Source organism: Telmatherina bonti (assembly GCF_933228915.1).
Source record: "Telmatherina bonti genome assembly, chromosome: 3".
NCBI classification, from domain to species: domain Eukaryota; kingdom Metazoa; phylum Chordata; class Actinopteri; order Atheriniformes; family Telmatherinidae; genus Telmatherina; species Telmatherina bonti.
The window spans coordinates 13,386,689-13,402,122 of record NC_136621.1 but is presented as its reverse complement, the minus strand read 5'-3'; the positions used below and the strand labels follow the sequence as shown (position 1 = coordinate 13,402,122).

Here is a 15,434-nt window from a genome sequence, read left to right as displayed (position 1 = left end):
CTCATTTTCTCCAAAGCTTGTCCAAAAAGCCCTTTGGCTGGATCATAGGTAGCATCCATGACCTCAGCTTTTTGGGAATCACCCAGGCCCGACAGGTTTAACCACAGGGCCCTTTCACCAGAGACAGCTAGTCCCATAACCCGACCAGAGCCCTGGACTGCTCCCCTGGAGGAGCGGAGGATGAGATCGTTAACCACACAAATTTCATCCCACAGAACTGGATTAGGTGATCCAGAGTCCAGCTGACGGCCCATCTCCTCAAGGATCTCAGCCTGATATGCAGACAGCAGCGTGACTGCGTTGAGGGAGAACACTGACTGTGCAGCATACTTGTACATCCTCTGATAAATGGATGCTGTGAGGCGATCCATCTTACTGGGGAGAGAGACACTTGAGGATGCTGAGAGTGACTTGCGGTTTGGATGAAGGTGATAAGCCACTGAAGGCTCCACCGCTGGGGGCTCAGCCAACCCCAGCTCAACCATACCTTGCACTTCCAGCTTAGAGCAGCCTTTGGTGGGAAGCTTGCTCTTGTAAGGGCTTGACCAGTAACGGCTCATTTCCTTCATGCAAGCAGGAACTGCTGGTAGCAGTTGCTTGGCTGGTGGCAGGGCTGGTGGAAGTCTCTTGCCATCATACAGATCTCTTTCTGTCCCTTCAGCATCCTGAGCTGCGGGCCATGGGATTCCGAGCCGCGCAGATGCACGTTTACATACATCGTATAAACTGCTGTCTGCTGCAGGGGGCATTTCTGCCCCGCTGGCTGGCCGTGAAGGCTGGGCTGGGAAGGTGGAGTCATCCTCCTCTTCCTCCATGTCGTTCATCTCGAGGAGGTCAGAGTTAGCATCGCACTCTGCGTCCTCGTTAACCGGGTCGAGCCCTCCATCGTCGAGAATTCCCTCGAAAAGTGGAGGCATGACCGGGGACTCCTCTTCCATCATGTCCGCCCAGCTCGTGGTGGCTCGCGGCTGATGGATGTCACCTGGAGCCACGGCAGTGGTCCCGGCAAGAGAGGGGTCCTGGTTGTTCGCTACCGCCACCCTCAGTCTCCTTTCGAGGATCTTTTCGGGCATGGCGGAGCAGTGGGAGCATTCCTGCGGGTTAGCTAGCGAGTTCTGGGCGTGTTTAGTGCCCATGCAAACTATGCACATCGGATGAGGGTCCCTGCCCGAGATGGAGGCCCCGCACGACGCAGGGCACGGGCGGGATGCAGCCTCCTTAGGTTTCGGTTCCGACCCTTTGGCGGGGGTGGCAGCCGTAGCCATAGCAGGAATGCGGGGAAGAAACAGGCTCGTCGTAACACGTTAGTCTGTTCGTGAGCGCCAGTCGGATGGTTATTTCCGAGCTTACCACTTAATGTCCGAGTCAGCTCGCCGTGACACGTTAGCTGAAGCAGACGGTCTTGCTAACAAGTTAATGTCAGACCAACAACAGGCTCACCTTGACGCGTTAGCCCAAGTCACACGGGAGTCAGTAGACCGCTTGTTAAAGACGGTTGGACGCAGCTTGCTTTACGCAGTTGCCTATCCGACGACCGTGCAACTAACGTCTTACTCAACACGGTTGCAGACCAGAGCCAGGAACTGCGTTCGGCGACGTGCTCCTGTGACGGGACGCCTGCGAACAGTTAAACAGTAGACCAAGCTAGTCCGACCGCGCTGAGGGAGCTTCGCTGTAGTTCCACACGGGAAGAAAGCGAGAATGAGTAGGAGGGGGTTGGTTGGCCATATCTGTATGTGGGGGCGGAGCCCTGGGTACGGCTCAACCTGTCTGTCACAGACAGACGTGGTGTCATTGGAGCTTCCATAGTTGGTCACGCATAAGCGATTCCCATAGTGAAACACCGAGCGAAGTTAGAAAAAGAACCACATGCATCTGTCAGGTCCTCTTTTTGTCAGACACTTCTCCCATTTATAATCTATCATCTATATATCTATTATCTATCCCATTACTGAAGTATTTTTTATTTCATTTTCATTTTATTTCCTTCAGACTTCCTAAGGACAGACTACACACCACACTGACATGCCAGCTTTTTTAAGCTAAAAGCTTCTTTCGAATCACTGCCATCAATAATCAAAAATACTACATTTTATCTGTCAAACGGTGTTATCTTTCTTTTTTTTTCATAAATTTAACTTTTAATAAAAGAAAGAAAAGTGATATTTGCCTGTGTGACAGACTGAAATATGCACATTAAGTCTTATATTTTTCAATTCAATTTTCAATTTTTATTTTCACAATCACACATGTGCAACCTGACAAAAGCTGCTAACATGCTTCACTGTAAAAAAAAGAACAGCCTTAAAAAGCTGCTGCTCATAAAACAGGGGTCCTAACAGCCTCACCCGACATTGTGTAGCATTGCCTTAGTCCAGCTAAATAAACAAACCAGCGATGTGACCTACCCAATGTGAAATCTTCTCATAGTGGGTCTCCGTCAGTCAGGACTCACAAAACCCGTCTCAGTTTAACTCTTACATAGAGAAGTCACATCACCGCGTCCAGACAACAAATGAGATATGGACATTTTTTGCATGTCCTAGCAGACATCTACGTACCCTTAGCGGAATACATAACATAGTTACAATATGTTGTGTATTCCACTGAGGGTATGTAGACGCCTGCTGACTCATCCTTTGAGTTAGGTGCCCTTTTTTTCCAGGCTCAGCATTAAGAGACCTGAAAGGGGAACTGGTCAGCTACAAGGACTGGAACTGAGTGTAAAAAGAAGTCAATGTCCTCAGAAAACTCTGGGAAGGCTGGAGAACAATTAATCAAGGTCAGTTGAAAAGAGGAAAATACAGTCTGGCTGCTTGGAAGTATTTTAAGCATAAATATAAGATTTTCTTTATTTCATGACTTATTAAGCCTTTTATGAGGCAGATTATTATTTTTCTCTCAAAAGCATCTCCAAAACATGTAGCCCCTCTCTGCTTTTAGATTCCCAAAGCGAGACTTCATATTATCATCAAACATAATGATGATAATGTAAGAGTGCTCTAAATGTAGCGGCAGCTGATCTGATGTGGCAGCTGACAGTTGGCAGCTACGTGAATGTGGGGGGAGATAAACAAAGCATTCTGTGGCTTTGTGATTAGTAGGTTTACAGCATTACTCTGCAGAAACTGTGATATTCATGTTTGTTTCCTTTTTTCTATTTTTCTAATTCTGTACCAGTGAAAACATCTTGTGACATCTCAGCAGCAGATGATTTAAAGTCTTTGTCGGAAATCCGTATTTCAGGTTTAGAAATAATGACTCACGTTTGTATAATTAAGAGCACAGGTTCCTAATATTGGATAATTTGTCTGTGTGGCGCCGAATGGCTTCAGCTCCCGCAGTTCTGATGGTTTTATCACCAAAAGTTCTGGCTTTGCCCCAGAAGCACCAACTCGTTGATGCAGGACAAACGACTTCCTGCATCAGAGACGGTGGCAGATCTGTGGAGACCAACTAAACTGTGCTAATCAACATTTAGTGCAACATTCAGTCTGTGGAATTCATGAGAAGGCAATGAAATAATATGAAACAAAAAGCAATAAATACATAATTAAATAAATAAATCCACGCTCCAACGTGGATGTAAAAGTCGAAACTGGAAAACGAAATGAGCTCATTTTCCTGCTGCTCAACATATAAACATTCCCAGTCTCATTTGTGAAGCTGCCTGATGAGTCGTTCAAAGTTCATGTTTTTTAAATAGATTTACAATCGGTCAGCGTTCGCATTCAGACACATTATTTGGCGTTTTCAAATCCCCCGCGGTGCTTAACTCACTTGAAGCTGTCTTCATGAAATCAGATTTGCAATACTGGTCATGAATCTAGATATTTTTATGGTTTCCAGAACATCCATATGTGGTTCAAGTGTCTTTAAGAGCCTGGTTGCGTTTGTTCAAGCTCTCTGGATTACAATGTTCTGGATGTGTGAGAATCTACACCAGCATACACATGTCTGTTACCTTATTAAAAACCCAGATTTCTCCGTTAACTGTGGGTCGCGGCACTCCGTGGCCGTTGTAGTGGAAGAGAACTCGCTCCTCCTTGGCGTTGCGTCTCAGCGATGTGCAGAGTTTCTTCACTTCATCCACTGTGGGGTCCAGACTCTGCTTGTAACGAGCCTGAAACCATAAAAAAAGAGAGGAAGGCATGAAATTTGCTGTTTTACCTCTGAATATTAGTAATACCGTGGATATCCTGACTCTAAGTTTCTGCAAGGTTTACTTTTTTGTGTTTGTTAAGCTAAACCAAAGCTTGGCTTCTAACCATAACAAGTTCAGACCTGTGTTGGACTTTAGATTTGTTTGACGACGGATTTTATCCTCCTATATTAGCTGGAATTACACCTTCAGCACCAGACATGTCCAGAGAGGTACCACATGGCCCCATTATAGGACCACTGTTTGTTGACCTGCACAGCTTCTACCTGGTTTTGCATCAGCAAATAGAACATAAATTCTTAAGAACTGGTAATTGATAAAGATGTTTAGGGGATTTATTGAAAAACGGGATGTTTCTGAAAAAGAGTTTTGAATCTGATATACATTTATAGCTTGCTATTCTCCTTAGATTTTATTTAGCAGGAAAGATAAAATAAATATGGTGAGAGTTGGAAGGCACAGATTTGTGTATTTTGACACCACTGGTTCAGATCCAGTCCTCAGCGACTTTACCAAAGCAATATAGTAAAAAGTAAAAAAAAAAAAAAAATCCCTCCAATCGTCTTGGCCTACTGAAAATGTAGCCCGTCACTGATGGGCTGACCTCTGGTGACAGGGGTATTACACCAGCCTGGGCCTGAATATTCACCATGTCAGTCATGCTTTCCACAACAGCCTCCTTCTGGAAATTGATGGGACATGTTTTTTTATTCTCCTTTCAATTATCTGAAAAAATGACAGATATTTGCTAAAACGCTCTCAGACACTTCTGTAAGTATCAGTTTTCTACCGTTACACTGGATTTCTGAAATGTGTTGCTGTTCAGCAACGATGTCCTCAAATCTCACCACTCTGCTGCTGAACTGTGATTAAATGAAATAAAGGATAGCATTTTAAACAATAAGAATTAGTTCATTACAATGAAGTGAATTAGGTTCGGATCTGACCCATCTGTGTGTTACTGCTGGTATTTCTGAAGGTTAACTGAAAAGAGACATGTGTGTTCGGGACAGATGTACGAGTCTACAAGAAACTTTGCAGGAGGACTTCAAAAAGAAGGTCAACCTCCCATTAAAGTAGCGCTACGCAACATCCTGACCTTAACAAATGTGTTTTTGCCTCGTTCTGATGACAGTGACATTTATCATGTACATTCTTGGAGGAGTCGTTGCCCAGCAACATCCTGAGGCCGAGAAACTGGACTTCACACACACACACACCGTCACACACAAACAACTTGATATCAACACACTGGCTGTTTTAAATGTGCACCTGTCTCAGTAAAGAAAAATGAAAGAGGTCATCACAGAAGAAAGACAGGAAAAGCAACCGAGAAATGGTCTGACTTTTATTACTGAAAAGCTCCCGGAGAAGAGACAGGACACAAGGAAATTGTTGAGGTTGCCTTTGTTAGAGGGCACCAATGTTCAGTGGTGCTTCTTTAAAATGTTACAGTTTAACGAATTAGGAAACATATAACCTTCACATCTCTATTTTTCATATCACTTATTCCAAATCAGGGTTGCTGTGAGACTGGAGCTTATCCCAGTAAAGCAGGCAACTAGCAGGGAATACCCAGGACAGGTTGCTGACCTCTGACACTGAAGCTATTCATTCTGATCCTCTTTGGTCTTGTTTAAAGCAATGGAAGCAGTGAAACGTAAGAAATGGCAAAGTTATCTTGTCATGAACAAGTAAAGTGAACAGTGTGTACGTGTAATCAGAGCAAGATGGTTGCTAAAAAGACAAGTCATCATTCAGTGAAGCATCTTGAACAAAATCCTGCATGTTGTAATCCAAAACCCACAAGGTCAAGTCGGTAAGTAGTGAGTACAGGCTAATTACTGACTTTGATGGTGAAATTGTCAGATGTCAGAGTAAAAAGGCTTTATACAACAGAGAGGTGACAGAGTCTTAATGAAGAGCTTCTCAGTCACAATCTAAGACAAAACAAAACCAAAAGACAGAAAAACAGAAATTCAGCTGCTTCAATTCACTCTCAGGATTTCCTGTTTTTTTTGTAAAGAAAAGATGCAAAAAGACTCAACTTTGGAACAGGTTTAGAAAACCGATGTCCGCTCAGGTCTAGTTGGGTGAAAATATGCAGGAGTGAGTCAGTGCGGTGACATTCTCAGGTGTGTTATTCAGTTTTAAAAGCTACGATTTTCAAATCAAATCAAACTTTATTTCTTGCGCACTTTTCATGCCACGCGCAACACAAAATGCTTTACAAGATAAAACCAAGTCATAAAGGTTAACAAACAGTTGATAACAAGACATTTAAAAACAATTTAAAAAATAAAAAAAAAAACACACACACACAAGTTCTCTTCACACACTCACACCCACAAAAGGACAGACCCAGGATCCACACCAGGAACCAGTCGCCGCGTGTGCACATTTAGTCGGATCAACAGGCTTAAACAAGCGGTTCTACTTGCTAAATTTGTTGTTGCCTGGTGTTTAACTCAAAGTCGGTAAACAGATTAAACCTTGTTTGCTGCTGGAACTAATTTTTGCAAAGTATTGTGTCTGATCAGGAAGGAAAAATCCTATAGCTTCTATGTGGCTGATATCATAGTTCCTAGGTCTTGTGTAGGACATACAGCATTATAACATAAATGTAATTATATCAACATTCTCCTTCATTGTTCTTTTGTTTGTGCTCTTACACAGATTACCCAACATGAACGGCATCACATCAAATCTTCTCAACAAGAAAGAATAAACCGTCGTTTCTCTTCATCTTACTTTCTGACATACAAAGTCAGAGCCTGAAATATCAGGCCCCAAAAATGATTTGAATCAGTGAAGAGGTAACTAATAAGCTAGCAGACCAGTTTGACACGATCAAATTAAAAAAAAAAAAAAAAATTCTCAACTTTTCTAATGATCTAATTGTAAACATTTATCCCCCAAAAACGGACCGAGCTCGTAAAGGAAAGGTCATAACATTATGAATAAATACAACGCCAGATGTGCGAACCTTGCTGGCTTACAAACTGAGCACTAAAGGGCTTTCTGAGAGCGGAGTCGTAGTTAAAAAACTAAATAAATAAATAAACCAGCAGATACTACACATATTAAAAGACTGACATGGAGCTACTGCTGCTTCACTGCTGTCAGCTTGTTTTCTCTGCCACCTGTTGTTTACTTCATCTCATACTTCGCTGCTCGGCGTGATTTTATAAGAGCAAAGTCAGCGTTAAGCTCATACCCCTGAGTGTGTGTGTGTGTGAGTGTGTTTGTGTACAAGAAGGATGAGCTTCAGACTTTAAAGTTGAAAACAAAGGGTGTGTGTATTGTTTGTGCTCCTTTATTTCATTAAATAAAGTGCATGCCTGTGCATAGATGTAGCGGCAGAGGTGTCAACGAGTTATGCAACAGAAAAGAACCCGTTTACTTCGGTCTGAATCATGATCACACTCACCGAGGTCCTTCTGTTACATAACCAACAGGCCTTTTAACAAACAGCCTGCCTCCTGTCAAACGCCTTTGAATCACAAAATAATCCATATTTTAACTTCCAACTTTTGGAAAGGCTTCCAGCACTGAAACAAAACCAAGTACAAGTTAGGTTCAGTTAAACAAGTTTGTGCCGCAGAAATCTGACTGTAAAGCTGGAAATATTTCTGTTTAAAACAGCATGTATGTACGTCTACCATGGCTGCCTGATGCATGAAGCGCACATCGTCAGAAATCAGAGCTGTGTGTTTGCATGGTGCATTATGCAAGCAACCAGTAAGGGCTTTGTTGGGACACAACTGAGCTGAAGTAAGGTAAGAAGGTCAACAACAGTTAAAAAAATAAATAAATAAATAAGAGACAAGCCGAGCTTGGTTTCAGGATCTTACACACTGCTGCTGTAGTTCTCCTGCTGTGATCCCAAACAAAAACTAAGCTCTTCTGTTGTGGCCGTGTTGATCATTTTGTTGATACTGTTTATCAATTCATACAAATCAGGCAACTTATCTGGTCTCTAGTCCACCCCTGTGTGGAATCCCTAATAATAAATAGAGAGTAGTTAGAGAGTAGGTGTATTCTTAGCTTACAGGCTCATTTATGCTCCTTTTATGTACCGAAATATGTCCTTCTACTCGTGCATATTGCCTGTAATATTGGTATAGTAGCTTATTGAACGTCACACTGTGTCTAATTCGATACTCAGTTCATTACAATGAAGTGAATTAGGTTCGGATCTGACCCATCTGTGTGTTACTGCTGGTATTTCTGAAGGTTAACTGAAAAGAGACGTGTGTTCGGGACAGATGTACGAGTCTACAAGAAACTTTGCAGGAGGACTTCAAAAAGAAGGTCAACCTCCCATTAAAGTAGCGCTACGCAACATCCTGACCTTAACAAATGTGTTTTTGCCTCGTTCTGATGACAGTGACATTTATCATGTACATTCTTGGAGGAGTCGTTGCCCAGCAACATCGTGAGGCCGAGAAACTGGACTTCACACACACACACACCGTCACACACAAACAACTGGATATCAACACACTGGCTGTTTTAAATGTGCACCTGTCTCAGTAAAGAAAAATGAAAGAGGACATCACAGAAGAAAGACAGGAAAAGCAACCGAGAAATGGTCTGACTTTTATTACTGAAAAGCTCCCGGAGAAGAGACAGGACACAAGGAAATTGTTGAGGTTGCCTTTGTTAGAGGGCACCAATGTTCAGTGGTGCTTCTTTAAAATGTTACAGTTTAACGAATTAGGAAACATATAACCTTCACATCTCTATTTTTCATATCACTTATTCCAAATCAGGGTTGCTGTGAGACTGGAGCTTATCCCAGTAAAGCAGGCAACTAGCAGGGAATACCCAGGACAGGTTGCTGACCTCTGACACTGAAGCTATTCATTCTGATCATCTTTGGTCTTGTTTAAAGCAATGGAAGCAGTGAAACGTAAGAAATGGCAAAGTTATCTTGTCATGAACAAGTAAAGTGAACAGTGTGTACGTGTAATCAGAGCAAGATGGTTGCTAAAAAGACAAGTCATCATTCAGTGAAGCATCTTGAAAAACAAGATGCTTCACAGTAAAAACAAACAAAATCATTGATATATTTATTAATTTTATTCTCTCCTTACCATTTTGGGACCCTTGTTAGATAAAAGTTCCATATCTAATACACACCTGAAGTCCAGGGTCAATCTTTTTTCAGACCGACAGCAAAAAAAAAAAAAAAGAAAATAAAGCAGAACATCTTGTGATGCCTGCATTTACAAAACTCAACCACACTTTTTTTTTTTAATGTGTACAAGAGGTGCTGAAGTGGATTCAAATAAAAATGACTCGCTGGATGTTAATAAGATGTAACAATAGACAGAAACGGATGGATTTATGTGACTTAAGGAACACTGAAAGGATTTCCACTGGTAACTCAGTTATGTGGTAAATAAAACACTAAATAAAAGTTTTGGACCTCTGTGTCCATCTTCTTTTACATTTTTTACATATTACTAAAATAGTCTATGATTTCCAGCCAGCTGACTTGTATCTGTCATGCATATTGTGTTCAACCACAGTGAGCCGGTCCTCAGTCTAAAGACTTCATCTGTAGGACGACCACAATTATCCCAATAAGAAAGTCTGACGCATGACTTGCAAAGTAAAAACAACACTTGTTCTTTGTTTGTTACAACATAAAGTGGTCAAATTACTTCATTCCAGCCTGTTTATCAACATAAGTTTGGTTCAGTCGTATCATAGCAGAGATTGCAGGATAATTTCATTTGGGTCTGATCAGATAAAAGTGTCTGAATTCCGAGAGGTGCAGCTCATCTCGACGATATCAAGTGATATCTGAAGGGCATAATGTTGTTAGTGAGTGATGGAAGTAAAGTGAGAGGAAAAGAGAGGGGAGGGATCATTTTGGAGGAAGTAATTAGTAAAATGAGAAATGAAAGAAGCAGCAGAGAAATAAAAATAAGCAGGTGGGGGAAACATTCAGCACTTTTCTGCTTTTAGCTGTTTCACATGACTCTCACTTGTATTTCAAGGCATTAACAAAGCTGATTATTTACATTCATAACAGCCAAGAGCATTAAATTCACATAAAATGGAGATTAAATTTCATATGCGCGAGACATCTGGGAGACTCCTTTTAAAGGACGGTTTTCTTCTTGGCCTGCAGGGGGAGCTCTAGCCTCCTGCAGGGACACAGTCTCTCCGGAGGTGGATGCAAACTACAGCTGCAGTCTGCCTGTCGCCTCTTTACCTCTCACCACCACTGTAAAACACCTCCATTACGCCCATCAAGGCCACGAGAAACCAACTCTTTTTAACAGCGTGCTCGGCACTGACTCAGGCGACATTCATCATCATGTCACTACCGGAGGACAGGCGACCTTTTCAAAGTACCGTGAGCATTCAAGATGCAATTAAATACAGATTGTGAAGCTGTAACATGCAGGTGAAGCCTCACATGCTGTCACAGATACGAGGCCATGTGTCAGAGGATGTGTGTGAGGTTTAAAGGTGATTTATGTACATTTAATTCTTATGATTCACACTGAGGATTGAATGAAAGTAGAAACTATCAAATACAGAGTACAGAAACGTAGGACCATCGTGTCAGAGTGTTGACTGAACTTCACCAGCTGCTCACCCACCTCACCACCCAAAAAATCCACCAGTCCAGTCCTGAAGCGAGTTGTCCAGGACTCAGCGAAGCGGTCGTGCTGATTGGTGGAAAATATCATGCAGCTTTCACTGCTACTCTGTCAACTCTGTCAGGTGTCTCCAGGTGTTATAAGCAGCCAGCAAATATCTGATTAATCTAAAACCACACAAAGAAGTCTTTTACTAAGCCTTAACTCTTGTTTTTTGACAGAAAAATGGGCATTCTGATGCATATGCTTTGGCAAACAATTCCCAGACATGTACAGGAAACAGACTTTCTGAGAAAACATAAATGAATGAATCATCCTAGACGTAGTTCTCTAAAACAACATCTGTCATTTTAACCAAGTGAGGAATTTATGAAGTTCATTAACAAGCTGTAGACGACAAAGGCTGGTAAACAACTGGTTCTTAGGATAAATCAAAAGGCATAATAATATATTAATAATAATATCACAATAATTTGAGCTGGTCAGCTTTACAGAAGAGATGACAACTATAGAGAAAAAAAAAGTCTGACATTGTGACATTTATTTTTTTAATTTTAATTTGCTGCAATCTTCAAAACTCAGAACTAGAAAAAAATTTAAGGAAAAAGAATCAAAAGTTCCACAATAACCAGACAGTCCTCAATTAAAACATCGAAACTGAACTTAGGCAGATTTTTTTCAGTAAAGCATCCCCTCACCAACGATCAAGTCAATCAGCACCCGCCTTGCATCCTTCCTCTACTCTGAGCGCTCTCCAGCCAGTAAAAGTCTTTTGCTCTGTCCTTTCCCTCTCTTTTCCTCTCTTCCTCCAGCTGCTGGTACCATTCACCAATATCTTCTTATGAATCTTGTTAAGTTGTGTGAGTTGGAGTGTATTAACGCAAACCCACCAACATCTTTGTAGACCACAAATGGTTCATATCTCTCCTCTTAGATTGGTGAATGGCAACCTCTCCTAGGTCGAAGAGACATGCCTGCTGGCCCTACTTTCATAGGTTAACACCCATAAAATTGCCCATAAAAAAGGTCAAGACTTATGGTCCAAGTGCAAACAGATACGGACAGCAGTGAGACGAGTGATGAAAAATAAAGAAAATGCCACCTGAAAAGATAAAAACAAAAAAATCTAATAAAGATGTGCCCTGAAATTTGACTGTCCTAGGTTTTAATGTGATAACTTGGTTATAAATGACCACTCAGTGAGATTCAAACCATATAAAAGCAGTTTTGCGTTCCAGCGGGGAATTATATTCAGTGAGCTTGAACAGCAGCCTGCCGTCTGGTCTCATGGAATAATACACATCCACATGTAATGATACCTTTTCTTTACATAGCCCTCTGTACCGTCAACAGTTTGTAAAGCAAACTGCCTTCAGTTGTGGCATCCTTTAAAGACGCGGTGTGCCGATAGAGTGAGTGGCGCGTGTGATGAAATGAAGGTCAGTGGTGTCTATAAGCTGCCAAGCAGGACATAGACTTGATTTCCTAGTTAAATTAATCAATACAATAAAAAGAAACCGTTTGGGCAGGTTAAAATATAAAAGACCCCATTCAGCGGGTGGTTCTGGAAGTCACAGTTGACTTGGACATGTATGGATATTCTGAGAAAATGGATCTGATGAGGGTGCTTTGATGGATGTGTTTGCAGTCTATTGTTTTAGGAAGACTAGCATCAAAATTACATCCCGTCTTGCAACTTGTTCTTGACTTCAAAGCAAGAAGGTGGCCGGTCTGAGCCTCGTCTAGGGGGAAGTTCACAGCCTTTCTGTGTGGAGTTTGCATGTTCTTCCCGTGTATGCGTGGATTTTCTCCAGGTATTCTGGCTTCTTCCCACTGTCCAATTAAGTTATTTGGTTACTCTAAACTGTCCCTAGGAGTGTGTGTGTGTGTGTGTGTGTGTGTGTGAAAGGTTGTTTGTCTCTGTGTTCACCCTGTAATGTACCCTGTCTCACGTCCAATGATTGCTGGGATAGGCTCCAGTTTCCCTGCTGAGTCCCTTAATTGGACCAAGCCGGATGGATGTTTTGGATAGAAATTTTAAATTGAAAATAAAAGCTCTACTGCTGTTTGTGTTAAATAAAAACCGGCACACATTAGACATTTGGTCCAGCGAAGAACTACTCAGACCAGAATCACTGAAACTGGAATCAGCTGTAAAACTTTTTTTTGGCTAATTAAATTGACCAAAAATGAAGAGTGTGTGTTTGAGCTGCACCTGGATGTTGTCCTGGAGAAAATAAATGGAATTAAATATTAACCGTGGCTGACAAAACAATAAACAAGAGGGGCTATTGTGTGTTTTTTTAATGGATGCATCTGGTTGTTTGAGCAGCCACTTTGTGCTGTGTATTCAGCTTCCATTGAGTGGTATCTTCAATATAACCCAATTAAAAGAGCTAGGCCTGACATTAAAATGTGTCAGACATATATTTCATCAAAGTTTCATGACTGAGGTTGATCTAAATATTCATAGAAAACAGTTCCATTGAGCCTGTGATAACAGTTCTGCTTTCCCAGTCAACAAAATGATTAAATACTAATTAAAAAATGTAGCTGCTTGCAGCACGATTAAGTTAAATTAATGTGGGATTTAAAAGAGATTGTAATTCTAAAGCTGGATCCTTTACTGCATATGGATTGAATATAATGTAATAAAATACTGATCCTGAACACAATGAGGGAATTTTAGACATTATGTTTGTGCAAATATTCAAAACTTAGAAATAAATTCGAATGTAAAAATCTCATACTGGACAGATAAAAAAAATGTGCTGCATTTACAAGAGAATGGCCAAAAATTATCCAGTTTCTAAAAACTCAAAAACAGGTTTGTTCTGAGTTTAATGTGCAGCATTTGTTCGGTCATGGACACACATGCTGGTTGTAAAAGTCAACAACATGACTTCAGTGATGACACTGTGCAAGTCAGAGTCTATTCTGGGTCAATGGAGGAGAAGAATCGTCAACATACGGCTGCTGGTGACCGTGACACAACAGCAGCTGCATCATTATCACAGCAGCCTGGGTGACCAGGAGCTGGATGGAGTGGGGGGGTAGTTTTAATTCTGCCCCTCACAGGTTTTATGTCAGTGTTGCCATGTAAGCTGTGATTGTGGTTTCTGTATGACTAATGCTGGGCGGACACTGTGCGAGTTTAGAAATCTGACTGTCGGGGAAATGCTCCCACTGCACGACCGGGTTTGTCCTTCCTACTCTATTTGACCCTACGACATGTGTACTCATACTGTACGACTGCTGTCAGCCACGATTATTGACAACCACGACGACTTGTCGGCGTCAGTCGGCGTGTGACGGCACGACGTGCTCAAGTGTGAACAACGAAAAACAAAGGTTCCTTGTTCCTATGACAACCACAGCGTGCCTGACAACAAGATGGCGAGAGGGCAGCAAGTTGTTGCAGTTGTGTGCGCTGTCTTGTGCGCTGAAACAAAATTAAAAAAAAGAAAACCTTGTGTTCTCTCCATAGCTCTACTAATCTCTCTTCTAGCAGCTGTGTCCACCGCACACGCCTGAAGTTGGGGTTGCCCGCCATTGTTTAAAGCTCCACCGGTGTCTTCTGCGCAGGTGCGAACGTAGAATCATGACGTAACACCACTCACACTGTACGAGCGACAGCGAAAATTTCCGACATGCCAGAAGTTTGATCGGGAGGTCGCAGCATCATCGTTAGAACGTAGCAACAATTAATCCTTCCTCGTGAGTGTTCTCACACTGTACGGCTCACGACCTCCTGACCGGACATCCCGACGCTACCATGTTTCCAGGATGAAGCAGCGTGGTCTGCGACAACAAAATCGTGGTGAAATCCCCTCAAAATCGCACCGTGTCAGCCCGGCAGAAGGGCACATTCACATCTGCCTTTTTGATTCTAATCTGAGTCTGTTTGCTTGGAAAGTCTGCTTGGTTTGGAGAGCTGTGTATTCAACAAACAAATTCTGATTTGGACTAAGGAAACTGACTCGGTCCGCCTACAAAACACAGGTCTCTGACCGTTTCAAGTGGACCAAATACAGGATATAGACAACAAAAAGAAAGTAACTTTGTGCATTTGACGTAGCATTGCATTGTGGGTAAATACATGCTCTGCCTCTCCTGTTGTTCATACTGCGTCCATTGTTGCAGTGTATTTCTGCAGTATACTTGCATAAGACTAAATAAAAACCCAAAACAGCAATAATTTCATCTCCATGTTTTACTCGCAACAGCGATTTCTTCTTTCCCTGAGCCGTCACCTTATCATGGTGGAGGGGTTTGTGTGTCCCGAAGATCCTAGCAGGTATGTTGTCGGGGGCTTCATGTCCCTGGTAGGGTCACCCATTGCAAACAGGTGTCTAGGGGAGGGACCAGACTAAGTACAGCTTTTAGACCCCTACAATGATTAAAACCATGGGCATAAATGTTCCCTTGCCCAGACGCGGGCCCCCCATCTGGAGCCAGACCTGGGGGTAGGGTACGAGAGCGAGCATCTGGTGGCCGGGCCTTTGCCCGTGTGGCCCAGTCAGAGTCAGCACGAAAGGGATAGATGGCAAGGCCCCGGGGGTGGACGAGGTCCGCCTGGAGTTCCTTAAGGCTCCGGATGCTGTGGGGCTGTCCTGGCTGACACGTCTCTGCAGCATCGTGTGGACATT

The 15,434-nt window shown here is 42.4% G+C and overlaps 1 protein-coding gene across 2 annotated transcripts in view; it reads right to left on the bottom strand.

The window, feature by feature from the left end:
* Positions 1 to 15,434, bottom strand: part of rptor (regulatory associated protein of MTOR, complex 1) — a 235,132-nt gene that overhangs the window by 158,704 nt on the left and 60,994 nt on the right. For both annotated transcript variants that reach the window (XM_079265219.1, XM_079265220.1), the window contains exon 5: positions 3,965 to 4,123. In XM_079265219.1, the coding sequence (XP_079121345.1) occupies positions 3,965 to 4,123 (159 nt within the window). The remainder of the gene's footprint in view (positions 1 to 3,964; positions 4,124 to 15,434) is intronic.